General features: G+C 48.3%; 1 protein-coding gene across 3 annotated transcripts in view; it reads left to right on the forward strand.

The window, feature by feature from the left end:
• Positions 1–593: 593 nt before the first annotated feature.
• LOC138638003 (mitochondrial ubiquitin ligase activator of nfkb 1-A-like) overlaps positions 594–18298 on the forward strand; it is a 43532-nt gene continuing 25827 nt past the window's right edge. For 2 of the 3 annotated variants that reach the window (XM_069726951.1, XM_069726952.1), the window contains exons 1-2: positions 650–860; positions 931–1012. In XM_069726951.1, coding sequence (XP_069583052.1) covers positions 753–860; positions 931–1012 — 190 coding nt within the window. In that variant the 5' untranslated portion in view covers positions 650–752. Of the gene's footprint in view, positions 861–930; positions 1013–18298 lie in introns of all 3 variants that reach the window. The other variant, XM_069726953.1, reaches the window with a different exon arrangement.

The following is an 18298-nucleotide window of genomic DNA, read 5'->3' on the forward strand; positions in this document are numbered from 1 at the left end:
AATAAGAAACTGAACGAATAAGAAACCAACTTCAGCTTCGTGTGCAATTTTGCATTTTTTAGAAGCTCTAGGGCTGCAGCGGGCCCATACAGTATAGTGTTCTTACACAGGGGCCCTTTTCTGTCTGTGTCCTCCAGTGCACCAATGCATTTGTCAGGAGCTTTCCCTCAGGCGCTATCACCATTCTGCATCTTTCCTGTCTCACCCTCCCTGTTATTTTACCGTTGATAAACCAGAACCACTAGACATGGCAGAGAAGGGCTCTACATAGTTCGGACATTTCCAGCATCTGCTCTGCACACCCTGGTTTTTTCAGTTATGTCCGCAGACACATAACTGTGCGATTCCAATGCCCAACCGCCGGCCATTACTGGAGAGGAGCACCGGCCCTGGCTGTCATGGCTCCTGTAAGAAGCTCCGCAGTGTGACAGATGAAGTGTCACACGGATCAGTCGGCTTGCTGCTGTGCAGGGCATGTTGGGACCTGTAGTGCACCACAGGCTCTGCACTCTCCCTGACCCTGATGTTAATGAAAGTCAGCAGCTGACAGACGCCGACAGCCATCCCAGCTATGACACCGCGCAGGAAGCTGCGGAATGACGTAGGCAGGGCATAGACTGCCGGGAAATGTAGTGCCGCGCCCCGGCGCCTGCCGGGTATTGTAGTCTTCGGCGAATATTAAACTCGCTGGAGAACTGAGGTAAAAGTAGGAGCGCAGGGTCTGGAAGTTGTGCTGCTGAGGCCCGGGCGGCATGGAGCTGTGTGCGCTGGACACCGTGTGTGCCGGCTGCAGCCTCGCCCTGGCCGGCGGCTTGTACTACTTGTACCGGCGGCAGCGGGCGGCGGTGAGGAGGATACAGGTGAGCGGTGTCCTGTTGTCTGCCGGTTCCCCGCTGTCCGGTCACCTGACCCCATGTCTCTGTTCCACAGACCGCTGCTCGGCTGCAGGTGGGCGCAGAGCTGAGGACCCTGCTGGAGGCTGGCCGGGAGCTGGGCTATGTGGTGCTGCAGGGTGAGTTCCCACCGTGTGCTGCTGATCAGCTGCTATACTCCTGGTGGTCCCTGTATGACTGATGGAAACGCCCTGAGTGGCCCGGCAGCGCTTTGGATGCAGCACCTGTCTGCTGCCATCTATTGAAAGCGGGTGATTCCACATGTGTTCACTGAACCGTGCGGAATCCCTGCATCCAATACATTGTACGGGCGAGATTTATCTCTTGAGGTTCGCGTCTCCACAAGATAAATAGACATACTGCAGTCTGGAGAGATGTGCCACAGGTCCGTCTCCACAGGGAAGGCGCTGATGGACACATAGTGGGCTGTAACATCTGGACACTGCAGAATACACAGCCTCCAACACATACCCTGTACTATCCACACACTGTGGGATCAGCACGCCAGCCTGATGCCAGGATTTGTGGAGGATTTTTGTCATGATGTCAAAGTGGAAGAATCCTATTTCTTAGCTAAAAAATTGTGCAGCGTGTAGATGAGAAATGTTAAGGTCTCCTCCATCTGCTCACTACTGCAGATGTTCAAATCTGTACAAAAAACTGACAGCATTTTCTTCACATGTGAACTTGGCCTTACATGATGACCTTCCGACCACGTTCACTGTTGGCGGGCCATCTCCAACACCCATTGGGTCCTCAATATCATCAAGGAGGGCCTGCTGATAGTTCGAATCCCCCAAAAAAAAACCATAAGAAGAAAAACCTCCACTATTCTAGACAAAAAAAACACCAGTACACAGGCAGAGATGCTTACCTGTCCAAGGCCTCCAACAATTGCACTAGCCAAGGTGCAGCGGACCCAAGTTAAGGTGGCAGATACACAGTTGCAATAATGCCGATAAGGCTACTTTCACACTGGCGTTTTTTGCCAGACGTCGCAATGCGTCGTTTATGGCAAAAAACGCATCCTGCAAAGTTGTTTGCAGGATGCGTTTTTGCCCCATAGATTAACATTAGCGAAGCTTTGCCACACGACGCAAACCGTCATGCGACGGTTGCGGCGGACCGCCGGGAGCAAAAAACGTTAAATGTAACTTTTTTTGCTCCTGACGGACCGCTTTTTCCGACCGCGCATGCGCGGCCGGAACTCCGCCCGCACCTCACAATGGGGCAGCAGATGCGCCGGAGAAATGCATCCGCTGCACCCGTTGTGCAGTGCGTCAAACGCTAGCATCGGAATCTCTGCCCGACGCATTGCGACGGGGAGATTCCGTTGGTGGTGTGAAAGTAGCCTTAGGCAGCCACCCTACAATCAGGAATTGGCCACTTGGTGCACCTGTGCAAACAAATAGTCTGTATGTGGCGTGTTAACACAGAAATGCCATCTTAACTTGGGTCCGCTGCACCTTGGCTAGTGCAATTGTTGGAGGCCTTGGACAGGTAAGCATCTCTGCCTGTGTACTGGTGTTTTTATTGTCTAGAATAGTGGAGGTTTTTCCTCTTATGGTGTTTTTTTTAGAATAGGACTGCCAATATGTAAGGACCCTTGTCGTGGGTTGGCAGCTTAAGGGTATGTGCACACGTCAGGATTTCTTGCAGAAATTTCCTGAAGAAAACCGGAAATTTTCTGCAAGAAATCCGCATTTTTTTTTTCTCTGATCGCCCATGACAGCACCACGGAGAGAGGGGATCCGCCCACCAAGGACAGGAAAACTATGGATAAAAAGGCGGTACCACTCTCCTACATCAGTTGGTTTCCTGTCCTTGATGGGAGACCTACGGACTTACCAGTCGTTGTTGGAATTCCGGGGCCAACCAGTCCGATTCAGGCAGCTGGGGTCCCTCTGCCTCGGCTAGGGTGGTGACCCGAAGCGCCACCGCTGGGAGCCAGTGGGCCGATAGGGTGTGCGGGGGAGGTGACAAGGAGTTCGCGGTCACCTCCCCAGGTAAGATGCAGCAGCGGCAACATCCAGGGGGGTCCCTCTGTGGTTGCGGGAGGTGCAGCGCGACCCTCCCTAAAACAAGCATAAGTCTGCACGCTGCACCGCCATCGGGCGTGCAGAGTAACGCGCTACAGGGACTGCATAGGACCGGGGGCGCCGGTCAGCAGCGCCATATCTGCTTCCCGGGCGCCATCTTGAAAGTTCGGCGCATGCCCGGGATCTAGGCTGGTCTCGCGGAGGCGCCGATGTGCTCGTGCGCCGGTATGCGCAGGCGCCGGCGGGGCTTCCGGCCGGGCGCTTGGGCGCTTCATGCAAGCGCCGGCGAGTCTTCCGGCCGGGCGCCTGGTGCGCTCTGCGCAGGCGCCGGCGGGATGGCCGCTAGAGCAGTGTATGACAGTTACTGCGCCGGCGCTCCTCTATGGGAGCGGTCGCTACTGTGCAGGTGCGGGGAGCGGCGGGAGGGTTCAAATAGTAGAATCCATATCCTCCCAGTGGCTCTGCAGTAATAAGCAGGAGCCTCAAGAGAATAGGAGCGCCAGCTCAGCCAAGTCTCGAGGCAGCATCCGCAGACCAGCAGCAGTATGAGCGACCCGGCATCACCTTTGCCCGAATCACCTCCACTTGTAGCATCGCCACGGCAGCATCCGCAGACCAGCAGCAGTATGAGCGACCCGGCATCACCTTTGCCCGAATCACCTCCACTTGTAGCATCGCCACAGCAGCAGCAGCAGCAAAAAAGGCGACAGCAGAAAAGGGCACCAGGACACCAGCAAAGAACGCCAAAGGTCTCAACACAGTAAGGAGTCCAGTACGGCGTCGGGGAGAAAGCCAGAGGCAGAGAACTCCCAACCGGTATTTATGGGTCCTTGAGGTGGTAAGTGGATCTTCGTGAATGTCAGAGACAGTAAGAGTGTTATTTGTTTCTTTTAGGGGAGGAAAAGCGTAGCTAAAACTAAGCACAAAAGTTGCGCCATCTGTAGAGAGGATCTTCCACCTACATGGGATAAGAGACTATGCAATACTTGCATTCAGCAGACTGTATCTGAAAACCTTCCAGGGTTTGCAACAGATCTTAAAAGCCTAATTAAAGAGCAAGTGGAGGACACCTTTAGGTCACTAAAAAGTGGGAAAAAAAGGAAAAAGACCAAACACAGGTCCCCATCTCCAGTCTCAAAATCCGAAAGTGATAGTGAGAGTTCAATGTCCTCCGTCTCCTCCGACTCATCTGCATCATCTACTTCTTCCTCAGGGGGACATAACTGTTTCCCTCTAGAGGATACTGATGGCCTCATAAAGGCGGTGAGAAGTACCATGGGGTTTGTAGACTCCCATCCTAAAAAAACAGTACAAGACATCATGTTTGGGGGCCTAGAACAGAAAAAGAGAAGAGCTTTTCCGCTTAACGAAGCAATCGCAGCCTTGATTAAGAAGGAATGGAAGAAGCCCATGAGGAAGACTCTCTTAACGCCAAAAAGGAAATACCCCTTTGAGGAGGAATCGTGCTCCTTTTGGGAGAAGGCCCCCAAATTAGATGTAGCAATTGCTAAAGCCTCAAAGAAATTCGCCCTCCCGTTTGAGGACATGGGGGTTCTAAAAGACCCCATGGACAAGAAGGCAGATGCCTGTTATGGCTGGCAATCAGGCAACACAGCGTGCAGTAATCAGCGCACATACAGAGATCTGGCAAAAACCCAAAACAATAGGACGAGCTCTGAGACGTGGAATCTCTGTAGACTGCAGTACCTGAACTGTCCTCACACAACTGGAAGCAGCAGTGGATTGCGCCTATCACTACCTATGCAACTCGGCACTGCCTGAGGAGCTGACTAGCCTGAAGACAGAAATACAAGCCTGACTTACCTCAGAGAAATACCCCAAAGGAATAGGCAGCCCCCACATATAATGACTGTTAGCAAGATGAAAAGACAAACGCAGGAATGAAATAGATTCAGCAAAGTGAGGCCCGATATTCTAGACAGAGCGAGGATAGCAAAGAGAACTATGCAGTCTACAAAAAACCCTAAAACGAAAACCACGCAAAGGGGCAAAAAAGACCCACCGTGCCGAACTAACAGCACGGCGGTGCACCCCTTTGCTTCTCAGAGCTTCCAGCAAAAGATAATAACAAGCTGGACAGAAAAAACAGAAAACAAACTAGAAGCACTTATCTAGCAGAGCAGCAGGCCCAAGGAAAGATGCAGTAGCTCAGATCCAACACTGGAACATTGACAAGGAGCAAGGAAGACAGACTCAGGTGGAGCTAAATAGCAAGGCAGCCAACGAGCTCACCAAAACACCTGAGGGAGGACGCCCAGAGACTGCAATACCACTTGTGACCACAGAATTCACAACAGTACCCCCCCCTTGAGGAGGGGTCACCGAACCCTCACCAGAACCCCCAGGCCGACCAGGATGAGCCACATGAAAGGCACGAACAAGATCTGGGGCATGGACATCAGAGGCAAAAACCCAGGAATTATCTTCCTGAGCATAACCCTTCCATTTGACCAGATACTGGAGTTTCCGTCTAGAGACACGAGAATCCAAAATCTTCTCCACAATATACTCCAATTCCCCCTCCACCAAAACAGGGGCAGGAGGCTCCACAGATGGAACCATAGGTGCCACGTATCTCCTCAACAACGACCTATGGAATACATTATGTATGGAAAAGGAGTCTGGGAGGGTCAGACGAAAAGACACCGGATTGAGAATCTCAGAAATCCTATACGGACCAATAAAACGAGGTTTAAATTTAGGAGAGGAAACCTTCATAGGTATATGACGAGAAGATAACCAAACCAGATCCCCAACACGAAGTCGGGGTCCCACACGGCGTCTGCGATTAGCGAAAAGCTGAGCCTTCTCCTGGGACAAGGTCAAATTGTCCACTACCTGAGTCCAGATCTGCTGCAACCTGTCCACCACATAATCCACACCAGGACAGTCCGAAGACTCAACCTGTCCTGAAGAGAAACGAGGATGGAACCCAGAATTGCAGAAAAATGGAGAGACCAAGGTAGCCGAGCTGGCCCGATTATTAAGGGCGAACTCAGCCAACGGCAAAAATGACACCCAATCATCCTGGTCAGCGGAAACAAAACATCTCAGATATGTTTCCAAGGTCTGATTGGTTCGTTCGGTCTGGCCATTAGTCTGAGGATGGAAGGCCGAGGAAAAAGATAGGTCAATGCCCATCCTACCACAAAAGGCTCGCCAGAACCTTGAGACAAACTGGGAACCTCTGTCAGAAACAATATTCTCAGGAATGCCATGTAAACGAACCACATGCTGGAAGAACAAAGGCACCAAATCAGAGGAGGAAGGCAATTTAACCAAGGGCACCAGATGGACCATTTTAGAAAAGCGATCACAGACCACCCAAATGACAGACATCTTTTGAGAAACGGGAAGGTCAGAAATGAAATCCATCGAAATATGTGTCCAAGGCCTCTTCGGGACCGGCAAGGGCAAAAGCAACCCACTGGCACGTGAACAGCAGGGCTTAGCCCTAGCACAAATTCCACAGGACTGCACAAAAGCACGCACATCCCGCGACAGAGACGGCCACCAAAAGGATCTAGCAACCAACTCCCTGGTACCAAAGATTCCTGGATGACCGGCCAGCACCGAACAATGAAGTTCAGAGATAACTTTACTAGTCCACCTATCAGGGACGAACAGTTTCTCGGCCGGACAACGATCAGGTTTATTAGCCTGAAATTTCTGCAACACTCTCCGCAAATCAGGGGAGATGGCAGACACAATGACTCCTTCCTTGAGGATACTCGCCGGCTCAGATAACCCCGGAGAGTCGGGCACAAAACTCCTAGACAGAGCATCCGCCTTCACATTTTTAGAGCCCGGAAGGTATGAAATCACAAAATCAAAACGAGCAAAAAATAACGACCAACGGGCCTGTCTAGGATTCAAGCGCTTGGCAGACTCAAGATAAGTAAGGTTCTTATGATCAGTCAAAACCACCACGCGATGCTTAGCACCCTCAAGCCAATGACGCCACTCCTCGAATGCCCACTTCATGGCCAGCAACTCTCGGTTGCCCACATCATAATTACGCTCAGCAGCAGAAAATTTCCTGGAAAAGAAAGCACATGGTTTGAACACTGAGCAACCAGAACCTCTCTGTGACAAAACCGCCCCTGCACCAATCTCAGAAGCATCAACCTCGACCTGGAACGGAAGAGAAACATCAGGTTGACACAACACAGGGGCACAGCAAAAACGACGCTTCAACTCCTGAAAAGCTTCCACGGCAGCAGAAGACCAATTAACCAAATCAGCACCCTTCTTGGTCAAATCGGTCAATGGTCTGGCAATGCTAGAAAAATTACAGATGAAGCGACGATAAAAATTAGCAAAGCCCAGGAATTTCTGCAAACTTTTTAGAGATGTCGGCTGAGTCCAATCCTGGATGGCCTGAACCTTAACCGGATCCATCTCGATAGTAGAAGGGGAAAAGATGAACCCCAAAAATGAAACTTTCTGCACACCGAAGAGACACTTTGATCCCTTCACAAACAAGGAATTAGCACGCAGTACCTGGAAAACCATTCTGACTTGCTTTACATGAGACTCCCAATCATCTGAGAAGATCAAAATGTCATCCAAGTAAACAATCAAGAATTTATCCAGATACTCACGAAAAATGTCATGCATAAAAGACTGAAAAACAGATGGAGCATTGGCAAGTCCGAACGGCATCACCAGATACTCAAAATGACCCTCGGGCGTATTAAATGCCGTTTTCCATTCATCTCCCTGTCTGATTCTCACCAGATTATACGCACCACGAAGATCAATCTTAGTAAACCAACTAGCCCCCTTAATCCGAGCAAACAAGTCAGAAATCAATGGCAAGGGATACTGAAACTTAACAGTGATCTTATTAAGAAGGCGGTAATCAATACACGGTCTTAGCGAACCATCCTTCTTGGCTACAAAAAAGAACCCTGCTCCCAATGGTGACGACGATGGGCGAATATGTCCCTTCTCCAGGGACTCCTTCACATAACTGCGCATAGCGGTGTGTTCAGGTACGGACAAATTAAATAAACGACCCTTAGGGAATTTACTACCAGGAATCAAATCGATAGCACAATCACAATTCCTATGCGGAGGAAGGGCATCAGACTTGGACTCTTCAAATACATCCTGAAAGTCCGACAAGAACTCTGGGATGTCAGAAGGAATGGATGACGAAATAGACAAAAATGGAACATCACCATGTACTCCCTGACAACCCCAGCTGGTTACCGACATAGAGTTCCAATCCAATACTGGATTATGGGTTTGTAGCCATGGCAACCCCAACACGATCACATCATGCAAATTATGCAGTACCAAAAAGCGAATAACTTCCTGATGTGCAGGAGCCATGCACATGGTCAGCTGGGCCCAGTACTGAGGCTTATTCTTGGCCAGAGGTGTAGCATCAATTCCTCTCAACGGAATAGGACACCGCAAAGGCTCCAAGAAAAATCCACAACGTTTAGCATAATCCAAATCCATCAGATTCAGGGCAGCGCCTGAATCCACAAACGCCATGACAGAATATGATGACAAAGAGCACATTAAGGTAATGGACAAAAGGAATTTGGACTGTACAGTACCAATAACGGCAGAGCTATCGAACCGCCTAGTGCGTTTAGGACAATTAGAAATAGCATGAGTAGAATCACCACAATAGAAACACAGTCTGTTCAGACGTCTGTGTTCGTGCCGTTCTACTTTAGTCATAGTCCTGTTGCACTGCATAGGCTCAGGCTTACTCTCAGACAATACCGCCAGATGGTGCACAGATTTACGCTCGCGCAAGCGACGACCGATCTGAATGGCCAAGGACATAGACTCATTCAAACCAGCAGGCATAGGAAATCCCACCATTACATCCTTAAGAGCTTCAGAGAGACCCTTTCTGAACAAAGCCGCTAGTGCAGATTCATTCCACAGAGTGAGTACTGACCATTTTCTAAATTTCTGACAATATAGTTCTACATCATCCTGACCCTGGCATAAAGCCAGCAGATTTTTCTCAGCTTGATCCACTGAATTAGGCTCATCGTAAAGCAATCCCAGCGCCTGGAAAAATGCATCAATATTACTCAATGCAGAATCTCCTGGTGCAAGAGAAAACGCCCAGTCCTGTGGGTCGCCGCGCAAAAAAGAAATAATAATCAAAACCTGTTGAATAGGATTACCAGAAGAATGAGGTTTCAAGGCCAAAAATAGCTTACAATTATTTCTGAAGCTCAGGAACTTAGTTCTGTCACCAAAAAACAAATCAGGAATCGGAATTCTTGGTTCTAGCATTGATTTCTGATCAATAGTATCTTGAATCTTTTGTACATTTACAACGAGATTATCCATTGAGGAGCACAGAGCCTGAATATCCATGTCCACAGCTGTGTCCTGAAGCACTCTAATGTCTAGGGGAAAAAAAAGACTGAAGACAGAGCTAAGAAAAAAAAATGATGTCAGGATTTCTTTTTTCCCTCTATTGGAAATCATTGAATAGGCTCCTTGTACTGTTATGGCTGGCAATCAGGCAACACAGCGTGCAGTAATCAGCGCACATACAGAGATCTGGCAAAAACCCAAAACAATAGGACGAGCTCTGAGACGTGGAATCTCTGTAGACTGCAGTACCTGAACTGTCCTCACACAACTGGAAGCAGCAGTGGATTGCGCCTATCACTACCTATGCAACTCGGCACTGCCTGAGGAGCTGACTAGCCTGAAGACAGAAATACAAGCCTGACTTACCTCAGAGAAATACCCCAAAGGAATAGGCAGCCCCCACATATAATGACTGTTAGCAAGATGAAAAGACAAACGCAGGAATGAAATAGATTCAGCAAAGTGAGGCCCGATATTCTAGACAGAGCGAGGATAGCAAAGAGAACTATGCAGTCTACAAAAAACCCTAAAACGAAAACCACGCAAAGGGGCAAAAAAGACCCACCGTGCCGAACTAACAGCACGGCGGTGCACCCCTTTGCTTCTCAGAGCTTCCAGCAAAAGATAATAACAAGCTGGACAGAAAAAACAGAAAACAAACTAGAAGCACTTATCTAGCAGAGCAGCAGGCCCAAGGAAAGATGCAGTAGCTCAGATCCAACACTGGAACATTGACAAGGAGCAAGGAAGACAGACTCAGGTGGAGCTAAATAGCAAGGCAGCCAACGAGCTCACCAAAACACCTGAGGGAGGACGCCCAGAGACTGCAATACCACTTGTGACCACAGAATTCACAACAGATGCCTTTCTCAAGGGTTCCTGGGAGGCAGCAGGAGGAGGCCTGAAGCCGGCAGTTGCAGCAGCATGTACTTCACGCTCGCTGATGATCTGGCTGAACCAACTAGAGGGTCAATAAAAGGGGAAAACTTCCCGGGACTCAATTCTGAACACATTACCCGTAATGAGAGGGGCCGCGGCTTTCCTAGCTGACGCCTCGGCCGACTCCATCAGGCTATCCGCCAGAGCAGCAGTGTTTGCTAATGCGGCCAGGCGCGCCCTCTGGCTTAAAAATTGGCCAGGTGACCTGCAGACGAAAACGAAACTGTGTACCATCCCTTGTGAAGGAGAGTTTCTGTTCGGGTCGACTCTAGATGACATCCTGGAAAAAGCAGGGGACAAGAAAAAGTCCTTCCCTTCTCTGGGTCTCCCCTCTTATAGGAAGCCCTTTCGGAACAAGAGGTTTTTCCGTAAGAACCCAGGGAGAGGCCAGGGGAAGTGGGAAGATAAGAAGAACAAGAATAATGGATTTATCTTCAACAAAAACCTCAATGACAGCAAGAAACCTCCACAATGAAGGTTCGCCCCAGGTGGGAAGGAGATTATCTCTCTTTCTCCCAGCCTGGGAAAAGATTACCTCCAGTCAATGGATCTTAAACATCATAAAATCAGGACTGAGATTAACATTCAAGAGGTACCCTCGTCCCTCTTTCAAGATAACATCTACAAGATCCTCGGCAGAAGAGCAGTTAACACTAGAGAACGAGATTGTGGGGTTAGTAAAAAAAAAGGAGTACTCCTGGAAGTTCCCCCTCAAGAAAGAGGGCAAGGGTACTATTCCCCTCTATTCCTGAGAAAGAAACCAGATGGTTCCTTCAGGACTATTATCAATTTGAGGAACCTAAACAATTACCTAGAGGTTCAGGCATTCAAGATGGAAACGATAAAATCATCAATCAAAATGCTGTTTCCTCAATGCTTCATGGTGGTCCTGGACCTGAAGGACGCATATTATCACGTCCCAATACACAAGGATCATCAAAGATTCCTCAGAATGGCAATCCACATCAAGGGAGTCCTAAGCCACTTCCAGTTCACACCCCTACCATTTGGCCTAGCAATAGCCCCGAGGGTTTTTACAAAGCTGGTCGCGGAGGTAATGGCTCACCTCAGGGAAGAAAACACCCTGATCGTACCATATCTGGACGATTTTCTGGTGATAGGCTCCTCCCCGCAACATTGCAAGAATCAACTAAATTTAGTGATTCATTCTCTAAAAAGACCTGGGCTGGCTAATAAACCTAGAGAAATCCAGATTGGTGCCTTCTCAGGTTCAGGAGTACCTAGGTCTCACTCTAGACTCCAGGAAAATGGAATGCCGACTCCCAGAGAGCAAAATACAAAAGATAATGAGCTTAGCGTCAAGAGTACAATCTCTCCCCTCTATAACTCTCCGTCAGGGCATGTCCCTGTTAGGCTCTATGACCTCTTGCATCCCTGCGGTCCAGTGGGCCCAACTACATTCAAGAGATCTCCAATGGCAGCTACTATCAGAGCAAATCCTCCTAGGAGAGCATTTAGACGGGCGGTTAACATTATCTCCTCGCACCAATCACTCTCTGATTTGGTGGACGTTGCAGGAAAATCTTTCCCAGGGAGTCCCATGGGTAATCCCGATATCAAAGGTCCTAACCACGGACGCAAGCCCCTCAGGGTGGGGGGCTCATCTGGGCGACTTGGTAGCTCAGGGCATTTGGTCTCCTTCCCTTGCAAACAATTCCTCCAATATGAAGGAACTCCTGGCAGTAAAATTTGCCCTTCAGGACTTCTCGGGAGTCCTTCAATCTCACCATGTAAGGGTGATGTCGGACAATCGGGTGGTAGTGTCTTACATAAACCATCAGGGGGGTACCCGTTCCAAAAGCCTAATGGAAGTGGCCAACTCGATCCTTCAATTAGCCGAGAACAACCTTCTATCCCTGACAAGCCTACACATAAAGGGGGTAGACAATTACAAGGCAGACTTCCTCAGTCGATCCAGCCTAAAACAGAGGGAATGGGAACTAAATCCAGAGATATTTACCCAGATCACGCAAAAATGGGGTGTTCCCAAAATAGATCTCTTCGCGAGCCATTTAAACAAAAAAGTAGCCTCCTTTTGCTCCCTATCTCCCCTGGGGAACCCAGTAGCTGTGGACGCGTTCCTGATTCCTTGGGGTCACCATCTGGTCTATGCCTTTCCTCCCCTCATTCTGATTCCAGCAGTGCTGAGGAAGATTCGGGAGGACGGGGCGCTGGTCATTTTAATTGCCCCGTTCTGGCCGAAGAGACCTTGGTTCTCATGGATGAGGAAGATGTCAATATCCGACCCTTGGGTATTACCAGACCTCCAGGATCTGTTGTCACAGGGCCCAATCTGTCATCCACGAGTCAAGAACTTGCACTTGACAGCCTGGCTCTTGAGAGGAAAATATTAGAAAGCAGAGGGTTCTCTTCGGGGTTAATCTCAACTCTGTTAAAAAGTAGGAAGCCGGTTACAACAAAACAGTACGGCAAAATATGGAAAAAGTTTCTGTCCTTTTCAGGTGCAAAAATAGGGAAAGAGATTCCCATTAATTCCATATTAGAGTTCCTACAAAACGGGTTGGATATGGGTTTAGCCACCAGTACCCTAAAAGTTCACGTGGCAGCATTAGGAGCCCTATTTAATTTTGACCTAGCTTCAAATAGGTGGGTCTCTAGATTCATTAGGGCAGCAGGAAGATCGAGGCCTCTGCCAGTAAAAGTGGTTCCTCAATGGGACTTAAACTTGGTCCTTAAAGCCCTGACCAGTCCTCCATTCGAACCATTACATGAATCTACAATAAAAACGCTATCTCTCAAAACAGCTCTATTAGTCGCCCTCACTTCTGCCCGTAGGGTCAGCGACTTACAGGCTCTTTCAGCCAACCCTCCTCACACACAATTTCTAGAGGACAGGGTTGTTCTAAAAACAGACCCAGCATATCTCCCGAAAGTGGCTTCAAAATTTCACAGGTCTCAAGAGATATCTCTCCCCTCCTTCTGCCCTAACCCTAAGAACAAGGAGGAACAAACACTACATACACTAGATGTAAGAAGATGTCTCTTACACTACCTAGAAGTCACTAGAGAGAGTAGGGAGGATTCCTCTCTGTTTGTGTGTTTCCAGGGTCCCCGGAAGGGGAAAAAAGCATCTAAAGTCACCATAGCAAGATGGATCACAGACGCCATCAGTCTATCATATTCAGCAAGTGGGATGTCCGTTCCCGGGGAGGTTAAGGCTCACTCAACGAGGGCAGTAGCAACTTCCTGGGCGGAGAAGGCCGGAGCTTCCATAGACCAGATATGTAGAGCTGCTACCTGGTCCTCACCATCCACATTCTATAGGCACTATAGATTGGACCTAATCTCCTCTTCAGACCTTACTTTTGGTAAAAGGGTTCTGGAGGCGGTGGTCCCCCCCCCCCTGAATGTACTATCTATGCAATTCTCTCCGTGGTGCCGTCATGGGCGATCAGAGAAAAATATAGTTCTTACCGATAACGGTATTTCTCTGAGCCCATGGCGGCACCCGTACATTCCCTCCCTTCACTTATGGGTGCACACATTGAAATAGTGCCATAGTCCATTTATAGTTTAAAGTCACGCGGTATCTTGTTATGCTAAACAGTTAAAATTTTACAAATGTCTTAGTAGTCTCCCATCGTTATCTATGTAAACAACTGATGTAGGAGAGTGGTACCGCCTTTTTATCCGTAGGTTTCCTGTCCTTGGTGGGCGGATCCCCTCTCTCCGTGGTGCCGTCATGGGCTCAGAGAAATACCGTTATCGGTAAGAACTATATTTTTTTGCGGTTTACTTAGCATTTTGCAAGCATAATTAGCTTGCAGAATGCTAAAGTTTTCCAAGCGATCTGTAGCATCGCTTGGAAAACTGACTGACAGGTTGGTCACACTTGTCACATAGTGTTTGACAAGTGTGACCAACTTTTTACTATAGATGCTGCCTAAGCAGCATCAATAGTAAAGGATATCATGTTAAAAATAATTAAAAAAAATGGTTATACTCACCCTCTGCAGACAGCCGATGTCCTCAGCGGCGTCCGTTCCTATAGATGGTGCGCGCAGGACCTTCGATGACGTCACGTGAACAATCACAGGACCGCGACGTCATCGCAGGTCCTTCACACAGAGCATCTATAGGAACGGAACCGGCAGCATGCACCGCTGAGAGGCGGGAAGACATCGAGGGTGAGTAAATCACTATTTTTTATTCTAATTCATTTTTTTTTTTTTTTTTTTTTACCAATTACATGGTGCCCAGTCCGTGGAGGAAAGCCTCCTTTATTCGGACTCCCATGACAGCACTACGAGAGAGGGGATCCGCCCTTCAGGAACAGGAAACCTACAGATACAAAAGGGCGGCACCTCTCCCCATGCATCAGTTGGTTTCCTGTTCCTGGAGGGACAGGATCCTACAGATAACATCTCGTAGAAGTCCCAGGCTGGCCGAATCTGGTAGCGGGGGGGTCTCCTACCTCGGCCGGTGCGGAAGTCCCTGGAGACGCCACGGTGGTCCTGGCTGGACTGCACGTCGGTGGCGTTGGGAGCAGGGTCCGGAGGATTCCTGGTCTCCATGAAGCGCTGGCGTTGGTGAGTATTAACCCCTTCCCGACCTTTGACGCATACGCTGCGTCATGAAAGTCGGTGCCAATCCGACCCATGACGCAGCATATGCGTCATGGAAAGATCGCATCCCTGCAGATCGGGTGAAAGGGTTAACTCCCATTTCACCCGATCTGCAGGGACAGGGGGAGTGGTAGTTTAGCCCGTGGCTACGATTGCTCTGATTGGCAGTTTCACTTTCAACAGCCATTCAGAGCGATTTGTAATATTTCACCTAAAATGGTGAAATATTACAATCCAGCCATGGCCGATGCTGCAATATCATCGGCCATGGCTGGAAACACTTATGTGCACCCAGCCCCCCGATCTGTGGTCCGCTCCCCTCCTTCCTGTGCTCCGCTCCCCCGTCCTCCTGTCCGCTCCCCCCCGTGCTCCAATCACACCCCCCGTGCTCCAATCACACCCCCCGTGCTCCGATCCCTCCCCCCCCGCACTCCGATCCCTCCCCCCCCGCACAGCGATCCGCAGCGTTTTCCGCAGCGTGTGCACATACCTTTAGAATTAGGCTATGTGCACACGGTGCGGATTGGCCGCTGCGGATCCGCAGCAGAGTTCCATCAGGTTTACAGTACCATGTAAACATATGGAAAACCAAATCCGCTGTGCCCATGGTGCGGAAAATACCGCGCGGGAACGCTGCGTTGTATTTTCCGCAGCATGTCAATTCTTTGTGCGGATTCCGCAGCGTTTTACACCTGTTCCTCAATAGGAATCCGCAGGTGAAATCCGCACAAAAAACACTGGCAATCCGTGGTAAATCCGCAGGTAAAACGCAGTGCCTTTTACCCGCGGATTTTTCAAAAATGGTGCTGAAAAAAATCACACGAATCCGCAACGTTGGCACATAGCCTTAGGGTTAGGGTTGTGGTTAGGGGTGTGTTGGGGTTAGGGTTGTGATTAGGGTTACGGCTACAGTTGGGATAAGGTTTAGGGGTGTGTTGGGGTTAGTGTTGGAGTTAGAATTGAGGGGTTTCCACTGTTTAGGCACATCAGGGGGTCTTCAAACGCAACATGGCGCCACCATTGATTCCAGCCAATCTTGTATTCAAAAAGTCAAATGGTGCTCCCTCACTTCCGAGCCCCGACGTGTGCCCAAACAGTGGTTTACCCCCACATATGGGGTACCAGCATACTCAGGACAAACTGCGCAACAATTATTGGGGTCCAATTTCTCCTGTTACCCTTGTGAAAATAAAAAATTGCTTGCTAAAACATCATTTTTGAGGAAAGAAAAATGATTTTTTATTTTCACGGCTCTGCGTTGTAAACGTCTGTGAAGCACTTGGGGGTTCAAAGTGCTCACCTCACATCTAGATAAGTTCCTTTGGGGGCTAGTTTCCAAAATGGGGTCACTTGTGGGGGGTTTCTATTGTTTAGCCACATCAGGGGCTCTTCAAACGCAACGTGACGCCCGCAGACCATTCCATCAAAGTCTGCATTTCAAAACGTCACTACTTCACTTCCGAGCCCCAGCATGTGCCTAAACAGTGGTTTACCCCGACATATGGGTATCAGCGTACTCAGGAGAAACTGAACAACAACTTTTGGGGTCCAATTTCTCCTGTTACCCTTGGGAAAATAAAAAATTGCGGGCTAAAAAAATCATTTTTGAGAAAAGAAATTTTTTATTTTCATGGCTCTGCGTTATAAACTTCTGTGAAGCACTTGAGGGTTCAAAGTGCTCACCACACATCTAGATTAGTTCCTTTGGGGGTCTAGTTTCCAAAATGGGGGCATTTGTGGGGGATCTCCAATGTTTAGGCACACAGGGGCTCTCCAAACGCGACATGGTGTCCGCTAATGATTGGAGCTAAATTTCCATTTAAAAAGCCAAATGGCGTGCCTTCCCTTCTGAGCCCTGCCGTGCGCCCAAACAGTGGTTTACCCCCACATATGGGGTATCTGCGTACTCAGGAGAAACTGGACAACAACATTTGTGGTCCAATTTCTCCTATTACCATTGTCAAAATAGGAAATTCCAGGCTAAAAAATCATTTTTGAGAAAAGAAAAATTATTTTTTATTTTCATGGCTCTGCATTATAAACTTATGTGAAGCACCTGGGGGTTTAAAGTGCTCAGTATGCATCTAGATAAGTTCCTTGGGGGGGTCTAGTTTCCAAAATGGGGTCACTTGTGGGGGAGCTCCAATATTTAAGCACACAGGGTCTCTCCAAACGCGACATGGTGTCCGCTAACGATGGAGATAATTTTTCATTCAAAAAGTCAAATGGCGCTCCTTCCCCTCCGAGCCTTACCATGTGCCCAAACAGTGGTTTACCCCCACATGTGAGGTATCGGTGTACTCAGGAGAAATTGCCAAACAAATTTTAGGATCCATTTTATCCTGTTGTCCATGTGAAAATGCAAAAATTGAGGCTAAAAGAATTTTTCTGTGAAAAAAAAGTACTTTTTCATTTTTACGGATCAATTTGTGAAGCACCTGGGGGTTTAAAGTGCTCAGTATGCATCTAGATAAGTTCCTTGGGGCGTCTAGTTTCCAAAATGGGGTCACTTGTGGGGGAGCTCCAATTTTTAGGCACACGGGGGCTCTCCAAACGTGACATGGTGTCCGCTAAAGAGTGCAGCCAATTTTTCATTCAAAAAGTCAAATGGCGCTCCTTCCCTTCCAAGCCCTGCCGTGCGCCCAAACAGTGGTTTACCCCCACATATGAGGTATCAGCGTACTCAGGACAAATTGGACAACAACTTTCGTGGTTCAGTTTCTCTTTTTACCATTGGGAAAATAAAAAAATTGTTGCTGAAAGATCATTTTTGTGACTAAAAAGTTAAATGTTCATTTTTTCTTCCATGTTGCTTCTGCTGCTGTGAAGCACCTGAAGGGTTAATAAACTTCTGGAATGTGGTTTTGTGCACCTTGAGGGGTGCAGTTTTTAGAATGGTGTCACTTTTGGGTATTTTCAGCCATATAGACCCCTCAAACTGACTTCAAATGTGAGGTGGTCCCTAAAAAAAATGGTTTTGTAAATTTCGTTGTAAAAATGAGAAATCGCTGGTCAAATTTTAACCCTTATAACTTCCTAGCAAAAAAAAATTTTGTTTCCAAAATTGTGCTGATGTAAAGTAGACGTGTGGGGAATGTTATTTATTTACTAACTATTTTGTGTCACATAACCCTCTGGTTTAACAGAATAAAAATTCAAAATGTGAAAATTGCAAAATTTTCAAAATTTTCGCCAAATTTCCGTTTTTATCACAAATAAACACAGAATTTATTGACCTAAATTTACCACTAACATGAAGCCCAATATGTCACAAAAAAAACAATCTCAGAACCGCTAGGACCTGTTGAAGCGTTCCCGAGTTATTACCTCATAAAGGGACACTGGTCAGAATTGCAAAAAACGGCAAGGTCTTTAAGGTCAAAATAGGCTGGGTCATGAAGGGGTTAATCACCCCCCCCCCCCCCCCCCGGTTCAGGCG

Source organism: Ranitomeya imitator, chromosome 5, assembly GCF_032444005.1.
Source record: "Ranitomeya imitator isolate aRanImi1 chromosome 5, aRanImi1.pri, whole genome shotgun sequence".
Lineage (NCBI taxonomy): Eukaryota > Metazoa > Chordata > Amphibia > Anura > Dendrobatidae > Ranitomeya > Ranitomeya imitator.